This window comes from Lichenostomus cassidix, chromosome 19, assembly GCF_008360975.1.
Source record: "Lichenostomus cassidix isolate B80296 chromosome 19, HeHo_3.0, whole genome shotgun sequence".
Taxonomy (NCBI): Eukaryota; Metazoa; Chordata; class Aves; order Passeriformes; family Meliphagidae; genus Lichenostomus; species Lichenostomus cassidix.
The window spans coordinates 10,211,939-10,239,928 of NC_139499.1; the positions used below are offsets into that span (position 1 = coordinate 10,211,939).

Here is a 27,990-nt window from a genome sequence, read left to right on the forward strand (position 1 = left end):
CCCAATAGAGCTCTTGGGGGAGAAAAAGCTCCAAAACTCAACAGATGTCCACATTCTGTACTGTAAACTGTGGTTAAACACACCATTTCTGTGAAATCTAAAAATAGAAGGGAAAACAGAAAATAAAAGAGAAAGCAGCCCTTGTGATTGCACAATTGTGGAAACCAAAATAATCTCTTGTTAAGCATAAAAAGTCAGCCCTCAGATTGCCTCAACCATCAGGAAGGTGGCTCCAAAATATACAAAGCTTGCCTGTGCCCACCATCATGATATAATATTTTCCAGACTAACTTCTGTTTTGTTTTGAAAGAGTTTTCCTTGTTCCTTGTTTTAGACTAGCTGAGACACAGCTGACTTTCTGTAGATGAAATGACTGCTAAGAAATTGAGGAAAGACTGAGAAAATCCCAGATCCTGTGTGATTTTACTTAATGCAGAACTTGAGTCAACCTCATCAGCTACAAGAATTTATTGTAAATTTTGCGTCTTTTAAAGTCCATTCTGTAGAAGGGAAGAAAATGCAAGCAGTTTTAAACTTCTCTCAACAAGAATACCAGAGATGGTGCAAAAAACAATCTGTAACTCTAAAAAGACATAAAGTGTGATGTTTTTTAAACAGATGAAGCTGAACCCCAGCAGAACGAGGTCCACAGGTAATGAGGCCATTCAGTCTGAAGTTGTGCAGCTGCAGCTGAAAGTCAGTATTTTATATGGAGTAGCTGTGCTAGGGGAGGTTCAGGCTGGACATCAAGAGGAATTTCTTCACAGAAAGGGTGGTCAGGCCTTAGCAGGGGCTGCCCAGGGAGGTGCTGGAGTCCCTATCCTTGCAGGTGTCCAAGGAAGGCCTGGATGTGGCACTCAGTGCTCTGCGCTGCTGACAAGGTGGGGATTTGGCACAGCTTGGACTTGATAGTCTGGGAAGTCTTTTGCCTGAATGATTCTGTGAAACACCCAAACCAACCTGGCTCAGAAACTGCTGATTAAAAAATCAAGAAATCAAGTTAATCCTCTTCAAAATGGATTCATACAGAGTATGAAGGCAGATTCTTCTGGGGGAAAAGTCACCCAGGTTAACAGTTACAGAATGGGTAAGTTCACTGCCCACAGGTGAGGACAGCAAACAGCAGTCCCTAAACTTACCTCTTCAGACTCTGCAAGTGAAATGAGCAATGCCAGGGACCTCTCCCCCAGTAACAAACACAAACATTGTTAAGTTCTTACGTGCTAGTGACAGATGCCTCCCTCTGCTTCTAAACTTTTAAAAACTATTTTAAATATCAAACACAATTATGAAGAAAACAGAAAATAGTCTTCAAAGAGCAGGGGTTTTTGAAAGTTACTGTGTCTGCCCTGCTTAATCACAAACTGAAAGGAGTACTTGATGACTAGTGTATACTTCAGTTAACACTATTTCATAAAAGCTGGCTTGACAGAAGTAGAAGATAAATGAACCAAATAACACAAAAGTTGAAAGATGCACCAGCTGGCTCATGTTTCAGCAGAGGTACATCAGCTGTGAGCAGCAGGCAAGGCTGCAGGAAAGGGACAGGCAAAGTGGGCAGCGCACTGTCCTTTGTCAGGGACTTGCTTTAGACTGCTCTCACTTAGACACTGCTCACCTCAATCCACCCCTGCGCCTTGGGGTGACACAGAGGGACGCAACACTGTGAAGCATAAAGCTCTAAAAACACATTCTTACAGTTTAAGGTCAAGGACTCTCACAATGAATAAATATTGAATATTTAAGACTCACAGATGCTGAGCTGCCTGTTCAGTTTGCAGCTTCTCAGAGCTTTATAAAGCCTAGTTAAAAGCTATTTCAAAGAAGAAACTGTTTCCTTTGAAAAATATGTGAGTGAGTATTATTTGTTTCTCCCAGAAATAGTGTGTATCCCTCTTCTTTATAGCATCACAGTAAAGATCACTTCCTTATGACACTTGAAAACAAGCCAAACACCATGGAGGAGAAGTTTTTGTTTAGCATCAAGTCCTCATGCTCCAGTGTCCCTAAACAAAAAGCAATGCCTGTGACATAACCCACCACGTGAGAAAGTTTACAAAGTACTAAAGATTGATTTAAAGAATATTTCATTACTGACAAATGGTCCTAAGCAAGGCCTGCCTGGGTTGGAAATATTCTATTCAGTCCCCACAGGGCTCAAATGACTTTTGGTGGCAAGCATGAATAGAAATCAGTAACACTTCTGACACAAGAATGTGATCAGAAGTGTATTTGTCTCTGGCCACGTGAAGGGCAGAATGCTATCCTGGATATTACATAAACCCTGAATTTACAATCTTGTTCATACCAAAACCTGACATGAATAAATAAATTTAAAAAAATAAATAAAAGGGAAAGATTTTCACTACATGGGAAGCTTCTGCATGAGGATGGTAATAACCAAAGTGGTCTTTACTATTTCTCTGTGGGCTGAAGAGCAGGAATCTAACCACTAAACAAAATACACTGACCAACCCACTGCCACTGCTCTACCTTTTGACATGTTACTTCCATATTTGTAATGTACAGATTATTTCCACAAAATTTCAGCTGTAGGTTTCCAAGGCCACCCATACAAAACAGAAAGTATAGCACCAGTGCTGGTTCTGGCCTTGGACTGCATGTTGATAAGTCTGTAATGTGATTTAAATGATTCATTTGTCCATACTCCAACAATATAAAACATGATATCAATTTATTAATCAGACATCTCCCAACTGTCTTTCCTCATTCTAATGTTTGTCTTGCTCTTGCATAACAAGACTCCAGTGAAACCTCACTACCTTAATCAAGAGTTGCCCATACACAGCCTTTGAACTGTTAACTTCATTCAGCTCCTAATTGTGGAGTACCTAGGAGAAGTTATTGACTCAAGATCTTACTAGGACCAGCTGCAGAAGTGTTGTTGGCAGAATGTTGCCATTACATTTGTGTCAACACAATGAAAACCCTGGGCTAGCCAATGGCACAGGATACTCTTCCACACTGAAACTCATGGTGGCAACTCAATGCTCACTGCAGGAGTGGCTGTCAGCAAGACCTGACTGACCCTTGATCATTCAGTTACTGCAATCACTTATCAACATCACATCACTTACCAGAACTGCTGCAGAAAGGCGTTCCTCGTTGCGGTGAAACTGATTCCTATGAATTCATGAGTCTCCTTTCAGTGACATTAGCCCTCGCTCTATCAGTAGCCTCGTGAGCATCCTGGGTGTTTTCAAATTCTTCAGCAGTAATTACAGAATACAACACAGCCTCTTTTACCCACCATCTTTATGTTCAGATATTCTGGAGGACTGAAAATGGGAACACAGATGCACCATTCTATTTGGGGTTGCTATTTTCTTCCCAATTGCCATGGAAGAACCTGGAAGGACACTGCCTGTGACTGTGTCTTTCTCACTGTGGGCAGCAATTGGCAGCACAGTGGCACCAATGGAACAGGGAGCAGCTCTTCAGACTCAGCAGGGCTGGGTGGCAAAGAGGCAGAGAGCTGCTCAAACACAGGTGAAGACAACTCAATTCACTGTGTAACCCTCAGGTCAGACTGGTCAGTAAGTGGTAAATCTGGTAAAGTAAGTGGTAAAGTAAGTGGCAACTCCAGGTTTAAATGACTTCTAAGCTGAAGTTTCTGAAATAATAATTTTGGTCAAAGGTACAGAAGCTCTGCCCAAAATTCCTTTGAGTGTTCAGGTTCTCATATATATCTGATCTAATAAAGCTCAGCTCTGCAGCTGAATGACTCTTCAGTCCAGTCATTAGAGAAAAATGTGTGAGCCACTGGGGTTACTTTCACTATTACAAGGAAGTAAACAGTTGTTAGCAACATCTCTTCACCAGCAGGAAAATTATTTATACATTGAGTAAATAAATTTATCTTCACATTTTGACTCTATTAAACTGTTTGTTACTTTGAAAACCAGATTATGTTCGTATAAAAACCCCCAGCAAAAATCCCCTCAGACATCTCCTCATGGCCTCCAGCTGAACCACTACTATTAAAATATTTAGTCACAATGTCTCCTGCCTCACCAACCATATTCCCAGTCTGCACCATACTGAGAACTGAATGCTCTGCCCCTTTCCAAAACCTAAAATTCACAGATCCTGGTCCCCCGTATCAGTTATATCTATCATACCTTTGGTCTGATGTTTCCATATCTCAGCTGGCATTTGGAGCTGCAGATATGCCATGGCTGCACCTTCCAGCTCCTCGGTCCTTGCCCTCTCGAACTAGCCATAAATTAAATAACAGGCATATAGGAATTATTTAAACACATGCAATTATCCTATTTTGTAACTGAATAAAATATTATGTCTCACACTACCAAAAGTCAGTCAATTAAAGCCATAGAGGGTTTTGAGCACTCCACATTTAAAGTTCAGGAAACCGCCATGCTTCCATACACTGTTAATCCCACTAAATCTTAGAGTTTTCACTATTGCAGGGATAGAAAGTTCAGTGCATCTCCATGCTACAGACCACACAAACAGAATAGACCTGGAGAACAGCATGGGTCACCTGATTGCTGCTCTCAATCAGAAACAGCACATTCAGAGAGCTTCTATCAAAAATGCCTGAGCTTTTTTATTAGTGTTCAGCATCCTACTGGATATTCCTTGTCAACTGCCAAGGTTGAAGCTTTCTGTGCTCTACCTCGAACCAAATTATTTTGGAAGTTTAAACCAGAATGGTTGCTTTTTCAAAAAAATGGACCTCAACAGAAAGACAAGTAGCTTTCCTTGCATGGAGAGGAAAAGTAGAGAAAGTCTATTACCTTCTAGCTTTATCTGAAATTAAGCAGAAGGCTGGCTCCAGCATAATACTGAGTATCTTCTGGTACAGAAAAAGATGTGAGGAGGAGAAATAAGTGGGGTAGAGAGACAAGATGAGAACAGCATTAAGGAGTAGGTAAAACAGACAACAGAAATTTAGGGTGTTTAAGGTGAAGTGAAAGACATGGGAGCAAAGAGAGGAACAGTGGCGATAGCAGAGGGAAGAATAACAGCGCAGGAGTTCTTGGACAGGAGGGTTAGCAGAGAAAAGGAAGTTTTCTGATACAATACTTTATAAACTTCACCTAGAGCCTCATTTCTTTACAGCATTGAGCAACTCTTCCCGACCGTTCCGAGTCAGGATTTCTCCTCGCCGCCTGCACGAGGAGCCCGCGGGGCAGCGGGCCGGGCGCGCACCGCCACCTGCAGGCCGCCCGCCGCAACTGCAGGCCGCGGGAACGGCGCCCCGGGCGGGGCAGGCAGGGAGCTTCCCACGGGAAAACCCACCCTGGCACCGGCTACGCGGCCTCTGGAAAAGGACATGGACTCCCGTTTTTAAAGGACATTTATTGTGTGCTCCAAAGCGTTGTGAAGCCTCTGAGCTGCAGGTAGTGACTGTGCTGCCCGGGGCACAGACCCTGCTCAGTGGGCTCTCTGAAAACACCGACAGTCCCAGCAGAGGCTGATGTGACCCAACAGAGTGATTGCCATAACCAGTGTCACACACGCAGCATGAAACGCTCAGTCCCAAAATCCACGGTGATTGATGCAAGGGAACCTCGTCCCCAAAGAACGTGCACAACAAGAGTATGACGCACTGCTAGGGTTGCTCCAGGCCCAATAGTATAATGGAATAAGTTACTCAAATCTTAGACAAGCTTGGGCTTTAACTTAAAGGTTTCTGGTTATACAAGGCAATAGTTTTAACCCAGATCATGCCAGTTCTTTTTACAAAATTAAATAGCTTCAGAAATATTAATTTAGCTTCACGACATCCCAGTGAAATATAAATTATTGTATTTACATTATCCAAGAAAAAACTTCATGCAATTATTCTAATATAGTACTAGGCTTGACTGCAAGTCCTCTAAGGATGTTTACCAATGTCCTTCTTGACTTCATCCTTCCTCTTCTACTTCTGGTTTTTATACTGAAAGAAAAAAAGAAAAAAAATTTTTTGTGGGAAAGAGCACACAACTAATTAACAATTCATACCAACAAGGATATACAACTCTTCTTCATGAGCCACATAAATTTATGTCCATTTTCTTTAAGTTAGAGTGAAATTTGGTAGGCTTTCCCTCTGCAATATAAAATAATGCTCCTCCTCTCATACCAGTCCATTACCAGATTTCCACAGAACCACACTAGGGCCTCCATGGCAGAAGCAGAATGAGCCTTTTCATAATTGTAGAAGACTAAAATAAGATTCAGGCACAGTTATTGACTAGATTGTACCTGCTGCAATTTGGTTACTGCTAAAATATCATAATCTGTGACTAATCTGTGACTAATCTGTGCTTGCTCCTGTAAAAATTCTCATTTGGATTTCATGGACTGGCAGAGACAATGACTTAACAGTCACTTAGTAAATGGAATTTATATTGACAAAGAGAATTTTTAACAAGAACTGTCATAACCATTATCTTCATGGCTGGGTATTTCCTTTCGCCCAGACACTTCAGCATCCAGGACAGCAATTTGATATTCAGAACTTGCTTTCTAATGTTTTCTCCTTTGTTCTGAACTGAAACTAAAATGCAGACAATCCAACACTTACTTTATTCATCACCCAGTCAGCATCTTCAATGGCTCTCTTAATGATCTGCTGGATTCGCTCAGGATCATCTTCATCAGCATGAACTTTGAAACTCTGCAACATTACAAGTGTCACTGACCAGTCAACACAGCAGTTGTCCAAATAAAAATTGCTTTTAAATCTCAGAAAAATATTTGTTGCAAATAAACTGTTGGTCTGAAAAAGTAAAATTACACATTTACACACAAAAAGGAGCACCTGGCCATGCTCTTTCCATAACGAATCTGGTCATATGGAATTTCATGTTAAGTATTCTACTCCTTTCATATATCAACAACAAAAAGCCCAGAGAACTTCAGAACAACTGAAATTGTCTGGTATGTCAAAACTAGGAAGACACAGGACAACAGGTATGATCAAAAGCATGAAATTACTTCCATATGAAGTATGGAATATGAACAGTCAGATGAGAGTTAAACAGATTGGAGGGGATATATAAATGACTGACAAGGAACCAGTAGGTTTCACTATAAAAGAGGTATTTATGGAGTAAGTAATGATTGTTCACTCTCTTGACTAACACAAGAATTAGAGAATGAAAGCCAAGAAAAATAGGTTTCAGATTCAAAGCAAACAAAAATAAATGGTCCTTCTCAATCCTTCAAATCCACTAACGCCCCAAACTTGCAGGACAGTAGTTTTTAGGTGCCAGGAGCTTTGCAGGCTCAAACAGCAGCAGGAGCAGACCCAAGCCCGGCGCTGGAGCCCCGCCGTGTCCCTGACCTGGCGGATGGCGTGTCGGTAGTGCTGCTGGATGTGTCCCGGCGGCAGGCGGCGGCAGCAGCGCAGCAGGTAGCGGTAGAGCTGCACCGAGCTCCGCACCAGCTCCGCCTCCGGCAGCGGCGGCATGGCCCGGCCGGCTCTGCAAGGCACACAGACCAAACAGTGAGTTTTACCAACAACACGGAAACAAAAGCTCAAAGTAATAGCAAACAACGAGAACAGTACCGGCAAACTGAGGTTCAGCAGCATAACCTGCAGAAACTTTAGAAGAAACCCCAAAAGGAAATGAATGAGAACTGGCTGAGTTTATGGACAGACAGGGGTTGGTTGTCATTGATCAAGGCAGTAAAGCACAAAGTGTGGAGCTCACTCCAGAGGATTACTTTGTGATGGGAACAGCCACGTGTGTCACAGTATCTTACAAACAGAATCCCACTGTATTCCTGTAAGTACCCAAAGCTGTATCACAGCCCCAGGGAGTTTTCTACTTGCTAAGCCGTAATCCTTAGAGTCCTTCAAATTTCCACTGCTTTCCTTGAGCATCCCTAAGAGTTCATCCACATGGTGCCTTTCTAGAATGAGGATGCTCATAATGGCTACAAATGGTGCTGGAATTTAACAATATTTCCTATTATTGTCATTCTGTCAAGAATTTCAAGGCTTCAGCTAGAAACAACGTGGATAAATATAGAAGACAAGAAAAAGCATCGTTAGGTTTGAAATTTTCCATCTTTTGGTAACAGCAACAGGAAAAGAACAAATCTACCAAGTTTCACTTCCATAACTATACTTACATATTGTAACAGTAAGTCCATCCAAGTCCTATAAAGTGCTAATCAAAGACTGTAAATGCCTTGTCATTTAACAGATGGTTGCCATCTGCAGAGAACTAAATTAACATTTGGAAAAAAACACTTTTACATCATTACTCTTAAGAATAAAGATAATAAATAAGCAACTGAATAATGAAGTAGGTGCATGCCATTATTTTAGCACCCATTATGATGCCTATTCATTTTTTGGAATTTTTTTTCCTTTTTCTTGAGTAATTTAACTCCTTTAGCCAAATGTATTTCAGAGTACACCACCAACACCACCACAGCTATTACATGCCTGTGCTGTACATTTGCACAGACTAGATCTTGTTGCAGTGGGGAAAATCTCCTCTCTATGAACCTATAAATACCCATCATAATGGGATATGTACCACTGTAATCTGTATTTTCAGTAGAACAAAATTCCACATCTATAACTAAGTAGGCAGAAACCTCTGAAGAACATATATCAGAATTCCTGTCCAGCTCACTTCTACTGAATCTTCCCTTACATCTGAAATGGGCACTGTGCAGTTCATCTGTGACTTCTCAAAATCACTTTAACAACACTTTGAACAAGCAAAGCCCTTTCCCAAAGTATCAGAATGCACAAGCCCCTCCGAAGTGAGTGATGTGCCAGCAAAGCCCCCTCACCCAGGGGTGTCAGGCCCACCTTGCTCTAGGACCTGCACCTGACCAGTGCTCTTCTGCACTTGGATCTCCATGGGTTCTGCTTTGGAATACTCAAGATACTTCCTATACTTCCTACCAGAAAGGTATAAGAGATGAGGCAAGACTCCACAAAGATCCCTCCTGAGAGTTATTCACAGCCAAAATATTATTTCCATTAGCTTTTGTGAACAATTAGCAAACCATTTTTCCATCACAAGGGCAATAAGTTGGCTCTGTGCTGCTGCTGCAACATTCTCATTCTGCTTGTTTGATTCCAGTTCTGGCTTTCCTTATTTGTTTAATAAAAGCCATTTGGCCTCAGGAATTGAATACTGTTCAAAAAGAAACCCCCCATAATCTAGGGCAGAAAGATACTACAAAAATCGAGAAATATAGACCAGAGCTGACTTTTCAAAATGGCTTCAGTCTGACTGGTTTAATGCTCACTCACTTTCCAACCACACAAGATGTGCCAACTGTGGCTTTAGCTAAAAAGTTCAGCATAGAATGCAGATCAAAATATCCCCAGGCTTCAACATGTTCATCTCTTGTTTTCTTCCAATGTTATTTTCTGTAAAGTATCATTTTCTCTTTGCAATGAAACCTATGCTGGGCATCAGCTCCATGCATTTTTGGTTTGGATTCATTTGACTTTGGCATTCAAGTATGGGAAGTGATTACATGCCCAACAGTCAGCTGAGATATCCCTGCATTCCCCTCCAAGCAGCAGAAAGATAAGCAACTCCAAAATGTGACTCATAACATATAGACTGAATTATTCCTTGCCCTTCTCTCCATGAGGGAGAGAAGATTTTATCATCCAATACAGAAATCTGGAATATGTTGTTTTGTTCAAGTTAATCTGAACCCAAATTTAACTTCACACTCAGTTTTTTTGGGCTATATCCTTGGCTGGTAAGAATTGGTATAATTGCACTGACCCTAAGAACCTGACCCCCTGCATTTCACATATTCCCACTAAATACAGTGAAACATCCCAAAATTCAATACAGATCCCAAAATACACTGTGGGACCAGAGCCAATTTGTGGAGTCGTTTCTAGGCTTTGATGTGTAAACTCATCATATGTCACTGTGCTCTAATTAAACCTAAGTGATGCCATAGATTTCCTGTCACAAACGCAAAGATCCCTCATGTGCTGGGACTGTCCAGGACAGTTTGCTCCAGCACAAAGAAACGCAGCTCTGGGAGAGAGGAAGGAAACAGTCATGGAAACATATGGATATGGAAAGATGAAACTGATCAATGGAATTGAAAATGTTTCACTTTACATAATTAGGAATTTTCCACTGCTGTAATTTTTCATAGGAAAATGATGAGCTGTTGAATCCAAACTTTGTGACAAATACATTTGCACTGGTGAATTTTTTGGGAAAAAAACATTCTTCACCTTTCCATAAATACTGGACTTTCTAACAGATTTGAAGATGGAAATTTTTACAACATCTATTATCATGGACAAGCTCCATAGGGAAGTTTATCACCAAATATCTACATTTTTCTTAGGATGTAACTTAATCCAGTGAAAACTTCACAGGGGAAACTTGATGGCTATTTTGGTAAAGTGGCTGTTTAATAAGAAATAATCTCATGACCTGTCCACTGCTAAATTATAAGATACTGGTGCCCTGTATGAGCACACCTCAAGAGGGACTAGATCCTGACAACAGGTAATGTTACACTCTGCCCTTGTGCACCCCAGCACACTGTAGAACTTGCACAGCTACTACTGTGATTTGCTCCTTCCTCGGCACAAAAAGGACAATGGAGCACAGTAAGAATCTGCACTGTTGCCTTTTGTTCTAAAAACATCTCGAATCCCACAAATGTTACCAGTTTTATCTGCCACGCAAAAACTCCTGACTTCAAAAAATCTGGCCATAATCCTGACTAATAATGTAAATCTCCCTCTGATAACTTAAATATCATGAATAGCACAACAAACAAACTATCTAAACCAAGAACTGTTGAGTCAGAAATAAAATAATCTGCTAATTGTGCTTTTCTGGAATGGATGACTGTATAATGTCCTAATCAGAAGGCTGAAATCACATTTGCATTTAGATAAAGCCCTGTTCACAAAGAGGCAAGTATAAAAGGAGACACTGAGACTATTGTGGCATTTCTCTGCATTGCATAATCATTTACATTCCTGATAATGATATTCAGATAGTGAAGCAAAGGCTGACCAAAGCCAATTAATCTTCACTCTGCATTAGCAGGTTTGGCAATTGACCCTGTGCACAGCAGAACCCTGACGAAGCTGAGATGACACTGCGCCACTGCTCTCAGTTTATTTTTTTCTTCTGCTATTGTGAGTGTTTTTCAAGCAAATCCCCACAGTTCAACAGTTAGGATCCCAATCCCTCTGAACTAGTTAAACAGCCACCAAAGCTGGGCTCCAGAGACTGGAAGTGTTAATTAAAGGACTGCAAGAGTTACCTGAGCTGCTGCTGTTTACAGGTTGGCTCTCCCTTCCTCCTCTGCCCTCTCTTCCCCCACTATACAGGCTGGAGATGTGTTTGATTACTTCCAACTATTACACTCTTAAAAGTTTAACTCGGGAATTTATGATTCCCCATCCTACTCAAACCTCACGATCTCAGGAAAAATAAGAATGCCAAAATAGGAATGAAATTGGAAGCTTTTTGAAACCTCTTTAACCACAAAACATCTTAGTTCATGTTTTGACATCAGTCCAGCAAGGCACCCAAGTGAACTGCTGCCACTCAAAAGGTTCTTACTCTTTGGTGGCATCCATTCTCCCTTCCCTGTTTCCCAGATTCCCAGCCGGCAAATGCAGTACAGGCCTGTGAGTCCAGTCCCGAGCACCTGCAGCAGGGCAGAACTCCTGGGACACTGCTGCCCTACCTGCTCATGACACTGACAGATTCACAGCTCCAAACCTGTGCCCACTGACAGTCACACCTCCCCTCAGCCCCCAGCGGCTCACCAGGAGCGCCTGGCACATCCAGGGCAGCACGAGGGGCTGTGCTGCCCCAGGCAACACCCAACGTCCATCTGTCCGTCCATCCATCCATCCATCCATCCATCCATCCATCCATCCATCCATCCCTGCCCGCCCACAGCCACTTAGAGCCGCGGAACCCTTGGCAGCTCCAGGCCACGGCTGCCCTGCAGCCCCATCCCTGCTGTGTGGGTGAGCACGGACAATGCTGCAGTCACTTCCCAGCAGCCACATCTCGCCAGCACGCCAGGCTTTTATTGAGATCTGCTGGTTTGATGTGATCGCTTCTGACGAGCTGGGGCCGGGCATTGTTGGGATTTTGTCCTTTCTAAATATGAGCTGCAAAGTCCCACTGCATGAGTGACGATAGCCAGTCCTGTTCTGTTCACTTCTATTTCTGTTCCTCTCCCCTTTATGCTCTGATTGATGCAGGAGGCAGAAGTAGTATCAGGTGACAGTGCCGAAAAATTTGGGGGCACAGCCCTGCAGTGTAAAATTTGCTTTACACAATCTTTGTGGAGCACACGGGGGATCAAGAACTGGCTGATGACAGAACCCAAAGATCTGTTTGTTGACATGGAATCACCACTCCTTGGACACCCTTCATGCAGTTCTACAGCATCAGCATCAGGCCTAATGCTATTCAACAATGTCACCAGTTTGCAAATATAAAATGTAATGGATAAACTATAAATATAAATACAAAACATAGAATTGTAATTGGCAAAACTTGAGGATGACAAAGAGTGCTAGAGCTGGGCACAATGACCACTTGTATGAATTACCAAAGCCACAGAGCAGATGTCTTACCTTACACCACCCTGGCTTGGTATCACACAGCAGAGACATGCAATACTGCATATAGAACACTCAGGCTTTTGCAATCCTACACCAGTGAGGAAACATGCTGCCCACGCTGAGGCCAGATTACCTTCTTCTGTATAATTAATAAGCATGATCAGACTAATTAGAGTAATATTCTTTGGAGCATGCTCACTAGTGAGGAGAGGAACCTCCCTAGTTTAGGTGCAATTCAAACTTCTTTACTTTATTGTCCTCACAATGACTTCTCCTGGATTAAAGAAAACTCTGAAAGGCACAGTCTCAAAAGAATTTTCTTCCCAGCTCTGAACTGCTCAGTTCAACTGCTGTTAAAATGAATTTTGTTCTCAGTGGCCAAATCTGTAAGTATTTACCTTTGGGATCATGCCTGAATAGGAATTGAGTTATCAACTTTAAACCAAAACTGCCTGTTCATTCCTTCCTTTCTTGTAAATCTTGTAAATGTTCCAGTGTTTAGTTCCAGTTTAGCAATTGTGATATTCCCTACTACTCATGCCAGTTAGTGCAACAACTTTCTGGCTGAGCTTGTATCACCTTCTAAAACATCCAACTGGGCACAAAATAAGCTGGCACAACTTTGGTTGAAGGACAGATAGCCAGTTGGCAGCATAAGGCACTGAAGTGCCTTTGAAGGGCAAAACCACACTGTCTGATTAATGACCACATTAGCTCTATGGACTATGGGTCAGACAAGCATGGGAAGAATAGTTAAGTCTTACATAAGGTTTTGTGGTGGTTCCTCACTGTTCGGGAAGGACTGAAACTGGTTAAAGTTTATTTTACCATTATTCTTTAACGTGGGCTCATTTTGCTCACGCAATCTCTATAATTTTTTTTTATTTTTAAAGTCAAGCGGGTAAAACAAGGAGTTGTCAGTGCAGAAAGGGTTCTGCTTAGGAAAGTACAAGAGCTCAACAGAAGGACAAACTCACATGAAGGTGGATGCAGAAAACAGCAGAAGTCACTGTGATCCACACTATTGACTAAAGTTTAATTTTAAAATATTGGTTTTTCTAAATCAAAAATGCCTAACATACTCCTCTGAACCTTCCCTTAGTGCAAACATCACAGCCAGCCTACAAGGGAATAAACCCTGTGCACTGTGACCTCTCCTTTTCCTGCTCCCCCAGCACATCCCTTCCAGCCCTGACTGTGCCCATAATCCCTGGATGGTGATGATGGGGTTGGTGCCATGCCCTGGGATCTACAGCTCAGCCTGGAGCTGTCCTTCCCAACTCACAATGTCCTTCACAGCAGCATCAGGAACAACTCAATGTCTATTATTCCAAATCCACACCTGCTGAAATTTAGCATCTTCCAATGCTGCCCTTCAATCACAGTAATAATCTGAGCCAACCCCTTCCCTGGCATAAACCCTGTCTGTGGTGGAATTAAACTATGGATGATTTTGACCCACCACATCCTGAGCAAAATCCACGTTCCTGGGAGCAATGTTTATAAGCAGCAGTATTACAGGGCATATAAGTCTGGGTGCCTTTAGCCTCTTAGGGGGATTGTAACTGGCCCAGCTCACTAATCAGGGATTGTTTCCATACCAACAGCTAATCAGGGGCAGATCCCACCATGTCTTAGGGACACTTCCGAGCTCTTAAAGCCACAGCTCAAGTTTTCCCAAAAACTTCCCTGTCACTCTCCAAGGCCTAGTCTAGCTCACAGGCAATCTGCTTCCACAGAAAGATGTGGGCAGCAACAAGCTCTTGCAGATACATACATCCCCCAGAACTCCACAGGAGTTCTGTTCTTGGTGGTACAGGGCTTGCTCTTAAATGATTACACACAACACACCAACTCTGTTGAGTAACTAAACTAATTTAGAGCTCTGGCTGAGATAAAGTTGGGGTGGGAAAGTTCATGTTTTGTTGTCTGTAGAGTTAAGTGCAAGCCATATTTCCTGTTGGTCCCAGTGTCCAGCCCAGAACTATTGCTATAATAGATCAAAATAAACAACACTGCACGAGCAGAAAGAGCTCTTGAATCTCCAAGAGAAAAAATACCTGAGAAAAGAAACTGTGCTCCAGAAAATTAAGCAGCTTGTGCAAGGTCACACAATAGCAGAGCTGGGAATAGGAACCTTCCGGTTCTCAAACTGCCATGTTAGACAAGGAACTGTGCTGTTGATTATATCTTGCAGTGATGTACAATAGCATCCCTGTTCAGAAAGCCATCCTCTGAATCTTTGCAACCAATGTCTGTCAGCTAAACCAGGTTCAATATCCTCTCTACATAAGAATTTTTATTAATGATTATTCTACATTTTTGGTTTTGACTGAATGCCTCTGGGACAATTAAAATATTTCCTTTGTTTCAAAAGTACTTGGACATTGATACAGAATGCCCGAATACTCTTTTCCCTTTATCAACACCCATCTGAGTGAGTGAGTCTGGCAGGACAATTCTGAGTGGCAAAAGCACTCAATGGAAATGGAGCTGCCTTGGGTTGCACCCATGATTCTGGTTTGTTTACATTTGGTGAACCTCAGGAAAAGGGGGATAAAAGCTTTGGTTCAACTGAAGTCATGGTGGTAAGCTCCAGTGCTAATAATTAACTCCATTATGCTGAATTAATTTTATATAATTATTGGTGATGAAGCAAAGACAGCAACCCAGAGAAAGTTTGAAAGACAGGAAGAACAGAAGTCTTAACAATAAAAAATACCCTATAAATAGCATGGGTTTTTTTTCCCAGAATGAGTCAAAGACACAAAATGAGTTCATTACAGTCATCTGGCTTCACTCAACCCCCCAAATTACCCCTGTACCCAGACAAATAGCTGTGAAATCCAGCAAGTGCACTAGAATTACAGCAGGCCCTGATGAATTTGACACAGCACTCAGCAAAAGTGTCTGTCCCCATCCAATTATCTAAACAATGCAGATTTAATAATATATCCACAATGCTTTAACTGAAGATGTTAATTAAGAATACTTTCCTGTTGTACTGTTGTCAGTTGGGTGGTTTTTTGAGGAACAATCTGGAGGATGCTTACGGAGTCTTTTCATTTGATCTGCAGTTTTTATCTAGTATTTTCAGACTTACTCAGTTCAAAACAAACAAACCCCAGCTATAAAAAAAAGCTTCTTTTTCCTTCCCCATATAATATTTATGTGACTTGCTTTAAAAAAGTATTACAGAAATGCCTTCCTTACTATGACAATACACACATTTTACTGAGGCTTTTTAAATGCTTATGTATTAAAAAAATGTCAGTGGGAGTCAAAACTCAGATGTGGTTAAGTCTGGGGTTAAATGGCAGTGAAATATAAGGAATTGTATGTAAATTAATGCTGGAAGTAGCACCAGAATGTCTCAGGACTCTGCCCTGCTGCCTCCACCCCAGAGGAAGCACCCATGGCTGTTACGGGGTCAGACAATGCCTTCAGCACCCAACAGCCCAGCCAGGCCACATCCCCCAGGCTCCCCGTGCTGCTGGGCAGCAGGGTGTCCCTGCCCCACATGCAGCCCCACACACTGCAGGTGGGCCTGGAAAGCCCCAGGGAAATCTTTCCTTGCCTTCTTCCCAGCCAGCTGCACTGTGTGCATGGATTGAGCTACGGTTGGTATTTGCCTGTTGTAAGGAATTTAACAACTGACAGCATCACTGTATTTAATGTTTTACAGTCCTGCAGGACCAGTGACATCCAGCCACGCAGACCTGGGTGCCTTTGCTCTCTGGCTTCAGCCTGAAATGCTGCTTGACTTACGCCTGCCACAATGCTGTAAATACACAAGTTTCTAACCTTCTACTGCATTTTTATTATCCTTGGTGACAAGAATAAAAATATTACCTCTATCATCACGAATTGCTTCTGAGGAGAGATTCCAAGTGCTTAGATGTAAGAAATGAATAGTATTTTTCCAATTTGCTAAGTAGGTGCTGCTCACACGCCCCCAGATCACTTCCTCCCTGAGTTCTGCTGGTTCTCAAACACAGCTGATCTTTCAGAACTCTGTTTAATTGCCACCAGCCTCTGATCAGACTCATCAGTTCAAAGCAAGCTCCAGTACATCCATAATTTAGGCATTGGATTTCAACAGATCATTCTGTGCCCAATACTGAGGGGGCAAAAAGTGTTTTCCATGGGGAAGCTGCTAACATTTTCTGAATAACAAGTTTTAAAAAATATTATTTCTATAGAGACACTACATTTTAAAGTGGTGTGAGGGATTGTTTGAGGTCTCCCACAGTTATCTGGACAGCTACTCAAATTTTGTCTCTGCCTATTTCCCACAATCTCCTTAGTTTAGAGAGCTGAGTTATTGCTGCAAGGGGAGACAAGGGGAGACATCCTCAGGAAAAGGGCAGGCACAGGCTGGAGGGAAGCACAGCTCCCACGTCCTTCAGCCAGCACAGAGGAACGAGGTGTGGGCTAACATACCCCAAATGCACTTCCCACCCATCTGACAGCACAAGGGTGTCTGCGTAAATGAGGATTTCAGCAGCACCTCCTTGCCACCACCCTGCCTCCCCCAGAACTCCCTCTGCTCACCCCCAGCCCTGCTCTGCCGTCACAGCCTTCATTTTCCCTTTCATGGATTTTTGCTTGAAAAAGCATCACTGCCTCGATTGTCTATTTTCAGCCTATATTTAAGAAAACCCTTTGGTTCCATTTGTAGCCACATCCTGTCTCAGCCTCCCCCTCTTTTTGTTCCTAAATATAAGGCTGATGCAATTTGATGTGACATGACAAAATAGCACATTTGCATTGGCAGAAACTTTCTCTCAGCAGCAGTAATTAAAGGGAGTAGATGAGACATTGCTGAAATTGGTGTTTATTTAGCCTGGAAATAAAAGGCTTCAAGATGTCTTGAGAGGGATGTTCAAGTGTGTCACGACCATGAAACTCATCAATGAGTACTGCCTTCTACAGGCTTCCTTTCTGACAGAGAAATGGTCACTCAAACACTGTCATTGATTTAAAGGGTGAAAAAGGAAATCAGCGTTCTGCAGACTATATTCCTAACCAGTGAAAATTATTTAATGTGTTTCTTGGGATTATAAATAGTACCAGGACACTTGTGGTTACACATAAGACAAGGTCAGTCAATCTCTGACTTTAGAGCATAGGCTCTCTCAAAATGAAAACTAAGATCTTACTGACTACAGGGAGCAATAGATGCTTAAATATCTGAATTTTTGATCTCAAATGCAACAGCAGAGGACAGGTACCCACCTTCACCTACAACACAGATTTGTGTTAACTGTCAAAGACAGAAATCCAGAAACAGCAGCCTGAATCCTGTGAGTTCAACAGGATTCACACTACAGATTGAAATTCATCTACAAAACTCATGAAATAGTTTACTGTGCCCTGTTTTGCTGAACAGATGCACTCCAAATACCTGACAGGATCCAGTAATGTCAGCTTCCTGTACTCTATTCCATTATTGATGACAGCAGCAGAAAGCAGTGGTGGAAGAAGAGCAGTATTTGAAAGTTGTGGGGTTTCCCTTGATATTTAGAAGATAAATTTAGTTTACTTAATCCATGTGAAGAATTCACAAGGGAAAGGTCTGGTGGCTGTTCCATAGGCCACAGGATTTAGCAGACATAATATGGTTTCAAGTGAAACTTCCTGCTCAGGATCATCTTCCCTCTACTTGTGCACACAAGGCTATTCTTTAAAACCCATCTGTGATCAGCTCAAAACCGGCAGCCCACGTTTTGAGCAGGCTCGTTTCCATCCTAACACAGATGGCATCAAGAACAGGGCAGGCCAGAAAAAAATCAGTTTGCATATTATGCTTCAGTTTTTATGGGTCAGATTACCATTCAAAGCCATCAAAATGGCAACCCATATGTGATGTGTCTGCCATCGGAACTGAAGTGATACACCATCAAAATCTTAACGGGGTTGGTTAGAAAAGGTTTAATTAACCATTGACTAACCTCTGATATTTAAAAGTAAAGACATTTTCTGTCCCAAATTTTTTTTTACTTTGACAGATCGACAAAATAGCTTGGTGAGTCAAAAAGGAAAAGACATTATGCCATCTTCATCCCTGAACAACTGCATCGGCATGGCTCTCTTGGCAGAAAGGAGCTCAGCTTCTATGCCAAATACTCACTTCCTCAGTGAGCCAGGTGCAGATGTTGGCTATGTCATCTGTTCCAACTTCTTTGTTCTACAAGCCAGAAAATTGTTCCCACAGCTTTGGGGGGGAAACGGGGATATGAAGAGCTCTTTGCATGCTTTCTTTGGTGGAAGAATATCAGCTGTTTTAAAGACACTCTCACAGAAATAAGAATGCCATTACCCCCCACTTGTGACTTCAGCAGAGAGTTGTGTCCTACACATGAAGGGATGCTGCAACAAGGTCAAAGCCATGGCATTCTGTTTCCAGTCTCCTACACAGCCTCTGCCTTCCTGCAGTGCCAGCTACAGCTGATTCCCTGTTTTAGGGGGGCATTATCCCAGATGCTCCAGAAGCTCTGCTGCCTCAGAGACAGGATTTAAAGTGGGCATATCTCTTCTGGGAGAAGTCTGTTGAATAATAAAAGGTGTTTTAAATGTCCTGCTGTGTTATCATGGCACCTGGAACTCAAACTGCCATGCCAACTGAAAGCCAGGGCCACCACCCTTTGTGCTGCCAAAGTGTATAAAGAGTACTGATGTAAATGGGAATTACACTCCTAACATGGTTACTAGCTAGTATAAGTTAGTTAAAGCCAATAATCTCCAACTTGCTGCCCTATTTTTATCTGCTAAAAGCCCAGGACCTTCTCATGATCCTACAGTGCAAAGCTGACCTGCACTCACTCCCTTCTGTGCATCAGATTGGTGACAAGATTTTTGCTTGTTCCTACACCATTACCAAACAGCTGCAGCCTGGAACAATGTCTGCATGGTACTGTTGATTTTAGTATAGAACCTTTTAAAACAAAACATAAATTTCTAGTGTGCCCCCAAAACATGTTTGAGAAAAACAGGCTTACTTTCCATGCACAGACATACTTCCAAGCAAAATCTGGAGCCCATGTTCATTCCTGCCTATGATGAAGCAACAACACTGCTGTTCAATTTCTTTTTTATCCTATATTACACATGCTCACCCTATCCAAAAGGAATACAAAAATGCTATCTGTAAAGTCTTTACACTTTAATAAAGTGATTGATAGTAATTTACTACAGGTAAACAGGTATAAATCTGCTGTTCCTGACATGCCCAAACTTATTTATCAGTTTGTCTTTATGGGAAATTGTTTCAGTGGGCAGACAAAGATCAAAGCCACAAACACATTTTTTTTCAGAGGGTTGCCAGTGTTTGTTTGTGCAATGATGAATCCCATTTATTGCACTATATCCCTGTCTCTGTATGCCACAACTCTGCTTCTCACTGGTGTGAGGAGCAGAATTAACTGACCTGCTCACACCTTTCTTCCCCAGCACGAACTGGTCAGCTTTTACTGGGAGAAACATTTCCACAGCAATCTGACCAGACTTCTCCCTCATTTGTTTGCAATGAAAGAGTTAATATCTGTGACCCAAATATGGAGACCCATTTTAAACTTGCTGAAAATTGCTTTTTAATCCTAGCTCTCGAGGATTTCCTTTGAAACCATCTGCCATGCACGCTGGGTACTCTTTCCCTGTATATATTCAGGATTACTATAATATGGATTCCTTTGTGTAACTTAATACATTTCAGCATATTAAAAAATTAGTTGAAATTTCCATTTTTTTCTGATTTCAACTGCCATAAAAATGCAGAAGTCAAAACCACTGACAAGTTCAAGGCAAAGCCAGCACCCATATTTATCTTATTTACTGCAGTATTTACCTTGCAATTCTAATATTTAGTCAGTCTGAGACTGACTGGGTTTAAGGAATCGTTATGAGTTACTAATATAACTTATGCACATGCTTCAAATAAAGCTCAAGAATTTCGCTGGATAGGAATGGATTTAATCATGTGCTTTACCGTGCTTAAATTTCCCATGCTTACTTTCAAGACTGGAAGACACAACATCATAATAATTAGAGATCAGAAAAGATTTCCCAATATTATTTCAAATCTATTGCCCAGCTTTTTCTATTTTCTCGCTATGAACCTTTATGCACTTGTATTTTTATAGTGCAAATACTGAAGAAAAAGGAAAACATTACTCGTAAATAAACTGAATTTTAAGATTGGCACATGCAATCACACATATTTTAGCAAATATCCAAAACCCAAACCAAAGAAAGTATATTGCTTACTATCACAATAATCACAGCCAGAGTGATTGAAATAGCAAACATTCAGCAAGCTAGATTTATAATCAATTTACTGGATCAGCCTATAAAGAAAAGAAAAAAAATCTAAATTCCAGTACAATTATTGAGCATCTTCAGAGTGAAATACATTTTAAAAAAATGTGATTTCCCTGCAAATATTCTGAGACCAGAAAATATGGACAATTATTTGCATGGGTTTAATCACATAATGTGACACTGATATTTCAGGAGACAGCCTGTGAACTTCTTTGTTCCACATAAACACACCTCAGAGCACCAAACCTGTGCCTGGGCTTCCTGAGCAGCCCTCGCTCACATGATTCATTTCACAGCCAGTCACCCAAGATCTAATACAAGTGAGCGGCAACACAGAATTCCCCTCCAAACCAGAGGCAGGATCCCACTCCCTCTGATGCCTTTTCCCTGGAAAGGAGCTGCATTAGAGGTGACTAATATACAGGATAGATCTACACATGCAGATGTTGCAAGAATGTAGAGAGGAAAAAACAAGCAAATAATTTTGTTTCAGCAGTAACAGATGTTGAAGCATCATCCTGCAGACATGTTACTTTTAATACAATACTGCTCCTAAAGTGAGGGGGGAGGACAGAATCAATGCCCAATTACCCAGTTTTTTCAGGGTTTCCATTTTAATGAGCTTCCTGGATGATTCTGTCCTTTTAATTTTCCTCCTCTAATAGTCCTATCAAATTAGTTTTGTCTAAAACATCAGCAAAAAGAAAATCAGCTGTCTAAAAAAATCCTAAACTGCTGGTTGCAGGTTCTTAAAAATGACACATTATATGTCATTTACTTCTGTATAAATGCAGAGCAATTCCCAAGATCCTACAGCACTGCTGGGATTAGACCTGAGTGACTGAAAACAGCTTCATGTCCTGACACATCTGCTAATGGCAAATGGATAGAAACAGACTAACAGTGCAATGGCATTTGCAGATAGATCAGTGCTGAAAAAACAACCAAATGCAGAATAAATAGATTAAAGCCACCTTTCTCTGGCTAAGGGAGGGATTAGGCGAAGCCTGGCCTGCATTCCAGCTGCAGACTAACCTGCTTTCCTGCTAGACTGCATCTGCCACTCACGTAATCAACAGTGCCAGTGACTTCCCACCTGCCACCTGGCCAGCCATGTGAGGAGCTGGTGACAACAGGGATGGCAGCAGGGCCACTGCTGTGGCCACACGGCACACAGAGCTCAGCCCTCCTCAAATGTGCCAGGCAGCACAAGGCCAAAACAGCCCTGCACACCCTCTGCAGTGCCAGGCCTCGCAGGCAAGGACAGGGCAAGGACTGGAGCAGGAGTTCCAGTGATGGCACCCATGGCCTCTACACAAAAAAGAGTAAAGGCAAACCCCCAACAGCCATAACTGTTTACAGAGCAGCTTTCTTACAACTCACTGGTCCCCCAATACCACAGGAATTAGTGATGTGGAACTAATTGATACAAATCTCCTGAGGGGAGAGTTGCTGCTGGTTATCTCGAGATGAGAAATTTAGTCCAGAAGGATAAATTGGACAGACAGCTGAAAAGCTTTAGTTCTCCTGGTAGAAAAGGAATTGATCTGGTAAAGAAAGCCCTTAAAGAGATATTATCACATAAAAAAAACAGGGCTAGGAAAAACATTAATAGACTTAAAACAACAGGGAGACCTCTGAAAACTTTGTGCTTGTATCAGTACAGCTAATTATTTCCACCTTCAGAAAAAGATGAAAAACTGAAGATCTCAAAATTTTAACATTTCTCCCAGTTAAACTTACGTTATGAATATAATTGTGAAACTGCTATAAAAATCCCTGTTCTTCAATTCCTGCATCTAGTATTTTTACTTATCAGTTCCCCTTTCCACCAAGTCGAAGCAAAATAAAAGTATTCAGATATTCACAGGCATGTAAAAGACAATATTAATGATTCTGGCAAAATGTATCAGACTTTTCAGGTTAATTTTGCTGCCCAATTCCATTCATTACAATAATTTTTTGATAAACAACAAAGTAACAGTTCATGTGCATGTCACATGTACAGCCTGCATTTTTTGCTCTGAAGTGCACATATGCAAACTTTACTTTCTTCAAGAACATCAGATTTCAAGGCCAGGATTAGGGAGCATCAACACAAGAACAAATTCTCAAAAGGCACAATCTGTGAAGTACTGGCTCATCTGCATGTCTTGTGCCAAACACACTGAAGTTGTGGGACTCCAGGAGCTGAGCACTGTACTTGGGGACAGTGGCATGTCACAGCCCAGCAGCTCATGCCATCCTCCCTGCTGTTTCTGCTGCTGGGCTCAACGCTCTCCTGAGGCTGTCAAGGAATCAAACACCCCAAACTAGCTGAGGGTGGAAAAATCTCAGCAAAAGCTCTCAAACTAACGAAATCCTCCATGGACAACCAAAGCCTGTTGTCTGTCTGACCACAGAAACAGAGCTTCCATCACCAGTTACTCCAAAGTTACATGGAAATGAAGATTTCCAAAGCCATTATCCTCCTTGAACAAGCAGGTCTGAATCAGGACAGGAATTGAACTGCACGATGTGAACTCAGTGCTGAGTTAAGCCTATCCAGGCTGTGGCATACCCCACCAGCTGAGAATCTCTGCTCTCCAGAGGCCACGGCCACCCTGATCCTTAGGGTAATTCAGGGCACCTCTACCCAGCTTGAGGTTTGGCACTACTTTTAGCTACCAGTTTACTCCCGAAACAGTGGATCGTGGAGAACAAGGTCACTCAGCACGTGACATATTTAAACAAGCAGCAAACAGCGATGCAACTCTTGGAAAAAACATAAATGTACCATCACACACAGATTAAAATCATGCAGTGCTTTTTGCCTGGAGAGGAGGAAAAGGAAGTAGCCTGCTTCTCTCCCCACTCCTAAACCCATCATTTAGGGATGCTGCTCGCACAAGGACAAGTGCCTTGTGGTGATGCTTTCAATTCTCCACCTTCTAGGGAAGATAACACACTGTGGAGCTATTTTAAGAACATCTCATTCACAAAGGTCTCCAATTCACTCTTCAGAGACAGAGATGATTTTCTTGCTGCTTCAACATCTTTACTGGCATGACATTTGCTTCAGAGGGAATTCATTTGCTGTTCCAACATCAGAATGGAGCAAGAGCAGCTGCCAGGAGAGGGATAAAAGGAAACACTGTCGACAAAGAGCAGCAGGGTCATTTCTGGTGCAAAGAAATATAGAACAGAGAGAACCGCAGAACTGACACTTTCTCCAGAAAGCAGCAGGGGATAAAGACGTCCCCTCTGCCTCCTGCAAGTGGTGTTTAGCAGGAAGGAGGAAAATGAGACAGAAAGACTAAACAATCAGGCTGTAAGTTTTAAAATGACTAATTATTACAAACCAACTGTAAGTACCTGAGATTCCCACTTAAAGCCAAGCTCATAGTTAAGTGCTGCAGTCAGCAAAGAATTCAGTAAGTCCTTCAGAAGTCTCAAATGAAAACACTTCTGGCTAGAAAGCTCTGCAGAGCACTAGCTCAGTGTTTTGGAGGTGACATCTCTGGGATGATTTCAAGCTGCAGTGCTAATCCTGACCATCATATCTGTATATGGAGCACACTGGACAGACTTGGGGCAGGGCTGTCATCCCACCACAAAAAACTGCTCTGCAAGAGCCAGAGAGGGCTGACAGGCCAGGGAAGCAACACAGGAGCCTGTAGAGTCTGATGTCCAACATCAGAGAGAAGCACCATCTCGGACAACACCATCTGTCACCCACACCAGCTGTCCCCTGCCCCATCCCAGGCACATCGGTGCTGTCCTGCTGCAGGAAGCACCATTCCATTTTTTAACTGCTGTCCAAGGCAGTGCCACATTCCCACCATGCTGCTCTAAAGAGCCAACCTGCTTTTTGGCCTGACTGACAACCTCACCATAGGTCACCCACTTGGTTGGACTACTCGATTCTTTTCCCTCTATCTTATTAAAACATTGCCCTGGGCAGGGCAGGGATTTGTCCCTCATTCCACAAGACATGCAGATCCTGCCCTCCTTCTAGATGAAGGAATATTACCATCCTTGCAAACGTCAAGACAGAAACCTTTATACACAACCAAAGCTAAACCAAAATATTCTCTCCCTTGCTTCTCACTGTATGTAATTGATGGAGTAATTTATTCTTTTCCAGTTTCATAGAGAAAAGGTTTTAAAGACAAAAACTCTGGAAAATTATTCTTTGCAAAGAAATGGGCTAACATACTCAAACAGCAGTTTTAATCCCATGATATTTCGTGTCTATGTTTATTCTGTTGCACGTTAGGATCACAGTTTATTTAGAGCATGGTATTTATCTGACTAACCAACCTGCTCAGATTCACAGGCATTAGCACCATGTTTATGACACCTTAAGGGCTTCGGCATCAGGATTTATGAATTAAATATTTCCAGGGCATTACAGAACACTGAGGACTGTATCTGCAGAGTGTTATATCAGGGTATGTGTGGGCTTGTCAAACACCCACATGACAAATTATCAATAGTGCAGCTCAGAGCACCCCTTTTGTGGATCAGAGACAAATCATTGCATTTTATTATGCTTTTTTCCACTTAATGTTATTTCTTTCTGCATTAAAGGATCACAAAAACCTTACATGCCTAAATGCTGAAGGGCATTCATACACAACACACAATCAAAAGACTTACTCTAATATTTTGAGTCCTGTTTTCACAGCCAGTTCATGTGGGACAAGAAGAGAAAGCTGACAAATTACTGGCCTGGACTATTACATTTTATACTGTTCAAGATGATACAATCTTTTGTGGAGAATTTTAAGGTTAAAACACTGCTGAGGAGTGTGAAATAAACAGGACTAGCTGATTAAAAATTGTCTTCCATCCCTTGCCTGTATGCAGAGCACTGTCAAAGAGATTATATCCCTGCAAAGCAAGTGTCAAATCTGAGGGGAAAATAACTGTCAAGAGTCAGAAAAGACTAAACTTGAAGTTGTGGATTTTCAGAAAGGAGTAAGTGTGAGCCCTGTGTTTCTGATGCACAGTATTGCACAGTATTTTATATGCAGTTTTTACATAAGTTTAGCACAGACAACCCCATCTACACCAGCATTCATTTCCAGACAGCAGACCTGCGCTGCATTACAGCATTCTTACGGTGAGTGCAACGGTAAGACACAGATGCATGTCCCCACGGGTAACTGTCTTCACCAGCAAGGCATTAGAATTGATCTGCCATGTTTCAGTAGCAGCAGTCACCAATTGTATCTCCAGGCCTCAGAGGGGATGACAAATGAGCTGCCCTCAAACTGGGCTTTGGCAGGACCCCATGAGTGTCTCTGCCTGCCCAGTTCCAACTGGCACTGCTGGATTTTGCCAAGTCGCTCATCAAGCAGCACAGGCTCACTGAACTATTCACACAACACTCTTGCTCCAAGCGCCATGACCCGGCTCAGGGATGAACCCCCTCAACAGCCTTATGCTTCTTTAGGGGGCAGGACACTATGAGGAAGTGTTGACTTAGACCAGCACACCAGTAATTCATTCTGCTCCACCTGGGAGTGGTTCATCTAAGTCATAAGGAACTTTCAAGTAACAGATCTCTACTGAGGAAATAAAGGGTCTATGAGGTGAGCACTTTGCAAGTTTAACGTTTTCCTTACTATCCTTTTTTTTCCTCCTTACACATACTTCCATATCAATCAATTGGATCTTGTCCTCCTCAAATTTCATAGTATGAAGAGCAGTTGAACTGAGAGCTCTTAAGCTCCACAGTGTGACACAGGCCAGGGACGCCAATTAAAAGTGTTTCCCAACCCAGTGTGGAAGGAAGATACACTCATTTGGGTGGGCCACCCAGCACTGGCACCTGACAGAACTCCATATGGACACCAAGATAAGCACATCCCTCACCAGGCTTCACCTCACTGAGCAGGGCTGCTGCAGCTTCAAAGGGCAAATAAAATGGCTGTAGCATTTAGTGTATCTAATAAAGTGGGTCCTAGATTTTACTAACACTTTCCAGATGGAAGCTGGAGAGCGTGATTTGGAGAGATCTGGTCAAGGGCTGTCAGGAAAACAGGTGCCAGTGCCAGGCCTGCAAACCCTGCAGCTCCTCTGCTCCTGCTGCTGAGAATCCACCGACAAGATAGTGTCTAACAGCACTTTCAGGGCACTTCTAAGACACGACACTTATTTACCCAGGAAAGTACCTAACTAAAACAACAACCAGGAAACGTTCGGTCGTGGTTAACACGTACCTCGCACTGAGCCCCGTGAGCGTGCTCTGAGCAGGCTGCAGGGAGCCTCACAGAGCCTGCCGCGGGCAATGGGCCACGGCCGCGCTGCTGAGGGCATCTAAACCCTCTCATTAGCGGCTTATTTCCCTTTCCTGCCAAGAGAGCTCACGTGCGGCGGGACACGGTGCCACCAGCTGCTGCCACAGCGCAGGGCCCCGCTGCCATCCCCGCGCTCCGCCGCTCTCCGGCTCTCAGAAACTCCAAAATCAGGCCCCAAAACCCCACAGACCCCCACGCCCTTCGCGGGCAGCCCTCATCGGCTCCCTGTGCTGCGGGAGCGGCCCCGGCGGGATGGAACGGGGTCAGCCCGGAGCCAGCGAGAGCCGAGGGCACCGCGACCTCGGCGGGACGAGAGCGGGCACGGGGGGAGCCGCCGGCGGGCACCGGCCCGGGCAGTGGAGGCCGGGAGGGCGCAAAGACACGGGCACAGGACCGAGCGCACCGGGACGCGGCGCGGGCCGCACACCGCCCTCAGCCCGCCCTCACCGCAGCTCCCGCTCCGCTGCCCGCCGCCCCCTCAGCGCCCACAGTGACCCCGCGCGCGCCGCGTCCTCACCTCACCCCGCCCCGGGCCGCTATTGGTCCTGTCGGCCGCCCGTCAGCAGCTCCCCTAGGCCCATTGGTGTTTTGCCGCCCGTGGGAGGGCGCAGCGGCCACTTCCTTATCCGTCGCGCACGGTGATTTGTGGAGCGGCGGCTCCCTCACCGCCCACCGGCCCCGACCGCTGGCGAGCAGAGCTGTCAGTCACGTCGCCACCCCGCCTCCCAGTGCCATTGGCCCAGTAACCCCTTTTCGGGCTTTCGTTTCTCTTCATTGGCTAATTGGATT

At 43.1% G+C, this 27,990-nt stretch overlaps 1 protein-coding gene across 3 annotated transcripts; it reads right to left on the reverse strand.

Moving 5' to 3' along the window:
• Positions 1–1,714: 1,714 nt before the first annotated feature.
• Positions 1,715–27,897, reverse strand: LYRM9 (LYR motif containing 9). Of its 3 annotated transcripts, XR_014855773.1 has the most exons (6): positions 27,719–27,897; positions 7,322–7,460; positions 6,560–6,652; positions 5,881–5,929; positions 4,143–4,236; positions 1,715–3,299 (listed from the first exon to the last, which is right to left on the reverse strand). XR_014855773.1 is itself a non-coding variant. In XM_085078612.1 (5 exons), the coding sequence occupies exons 2-4, from the start codon at positions 7,445–7,447 to the stop codon at positions 5,912–5,914; spliced, it is 237 nt and encodes a 78-aa protein (XP_084934738.1). In that variant the 5' UTR covers positions 7,448–7,460; positions 27,719–27,897; the 3' UTR covers positions 5,332–5,571; positions 5,879–5,911. The 3 variants fall into 3 exon arrangements, 2 of the variants coding, with proteins under 2 accessions (XP_084934738.1, XP_084934737.1); XM_085078612.1 differs by lacking the exons at positions 1,715–3,299; positions 4,143–4,236 and adding an exon at positions 5,332–5,571 and having other exon boundaries at positions 5,879–5,929; XM_085078611.1 differs by lacking the exons at positions 1,715–3,299; positions 4,143–4,236; positions 27,719–27,897 and adding an exon at positions 27,649–27,714 and having other exon boundaries at positions 5,332–5,929.
• Between the last annotated feature and the right edge of the window lie 93 nt (positions 27,898–27,990).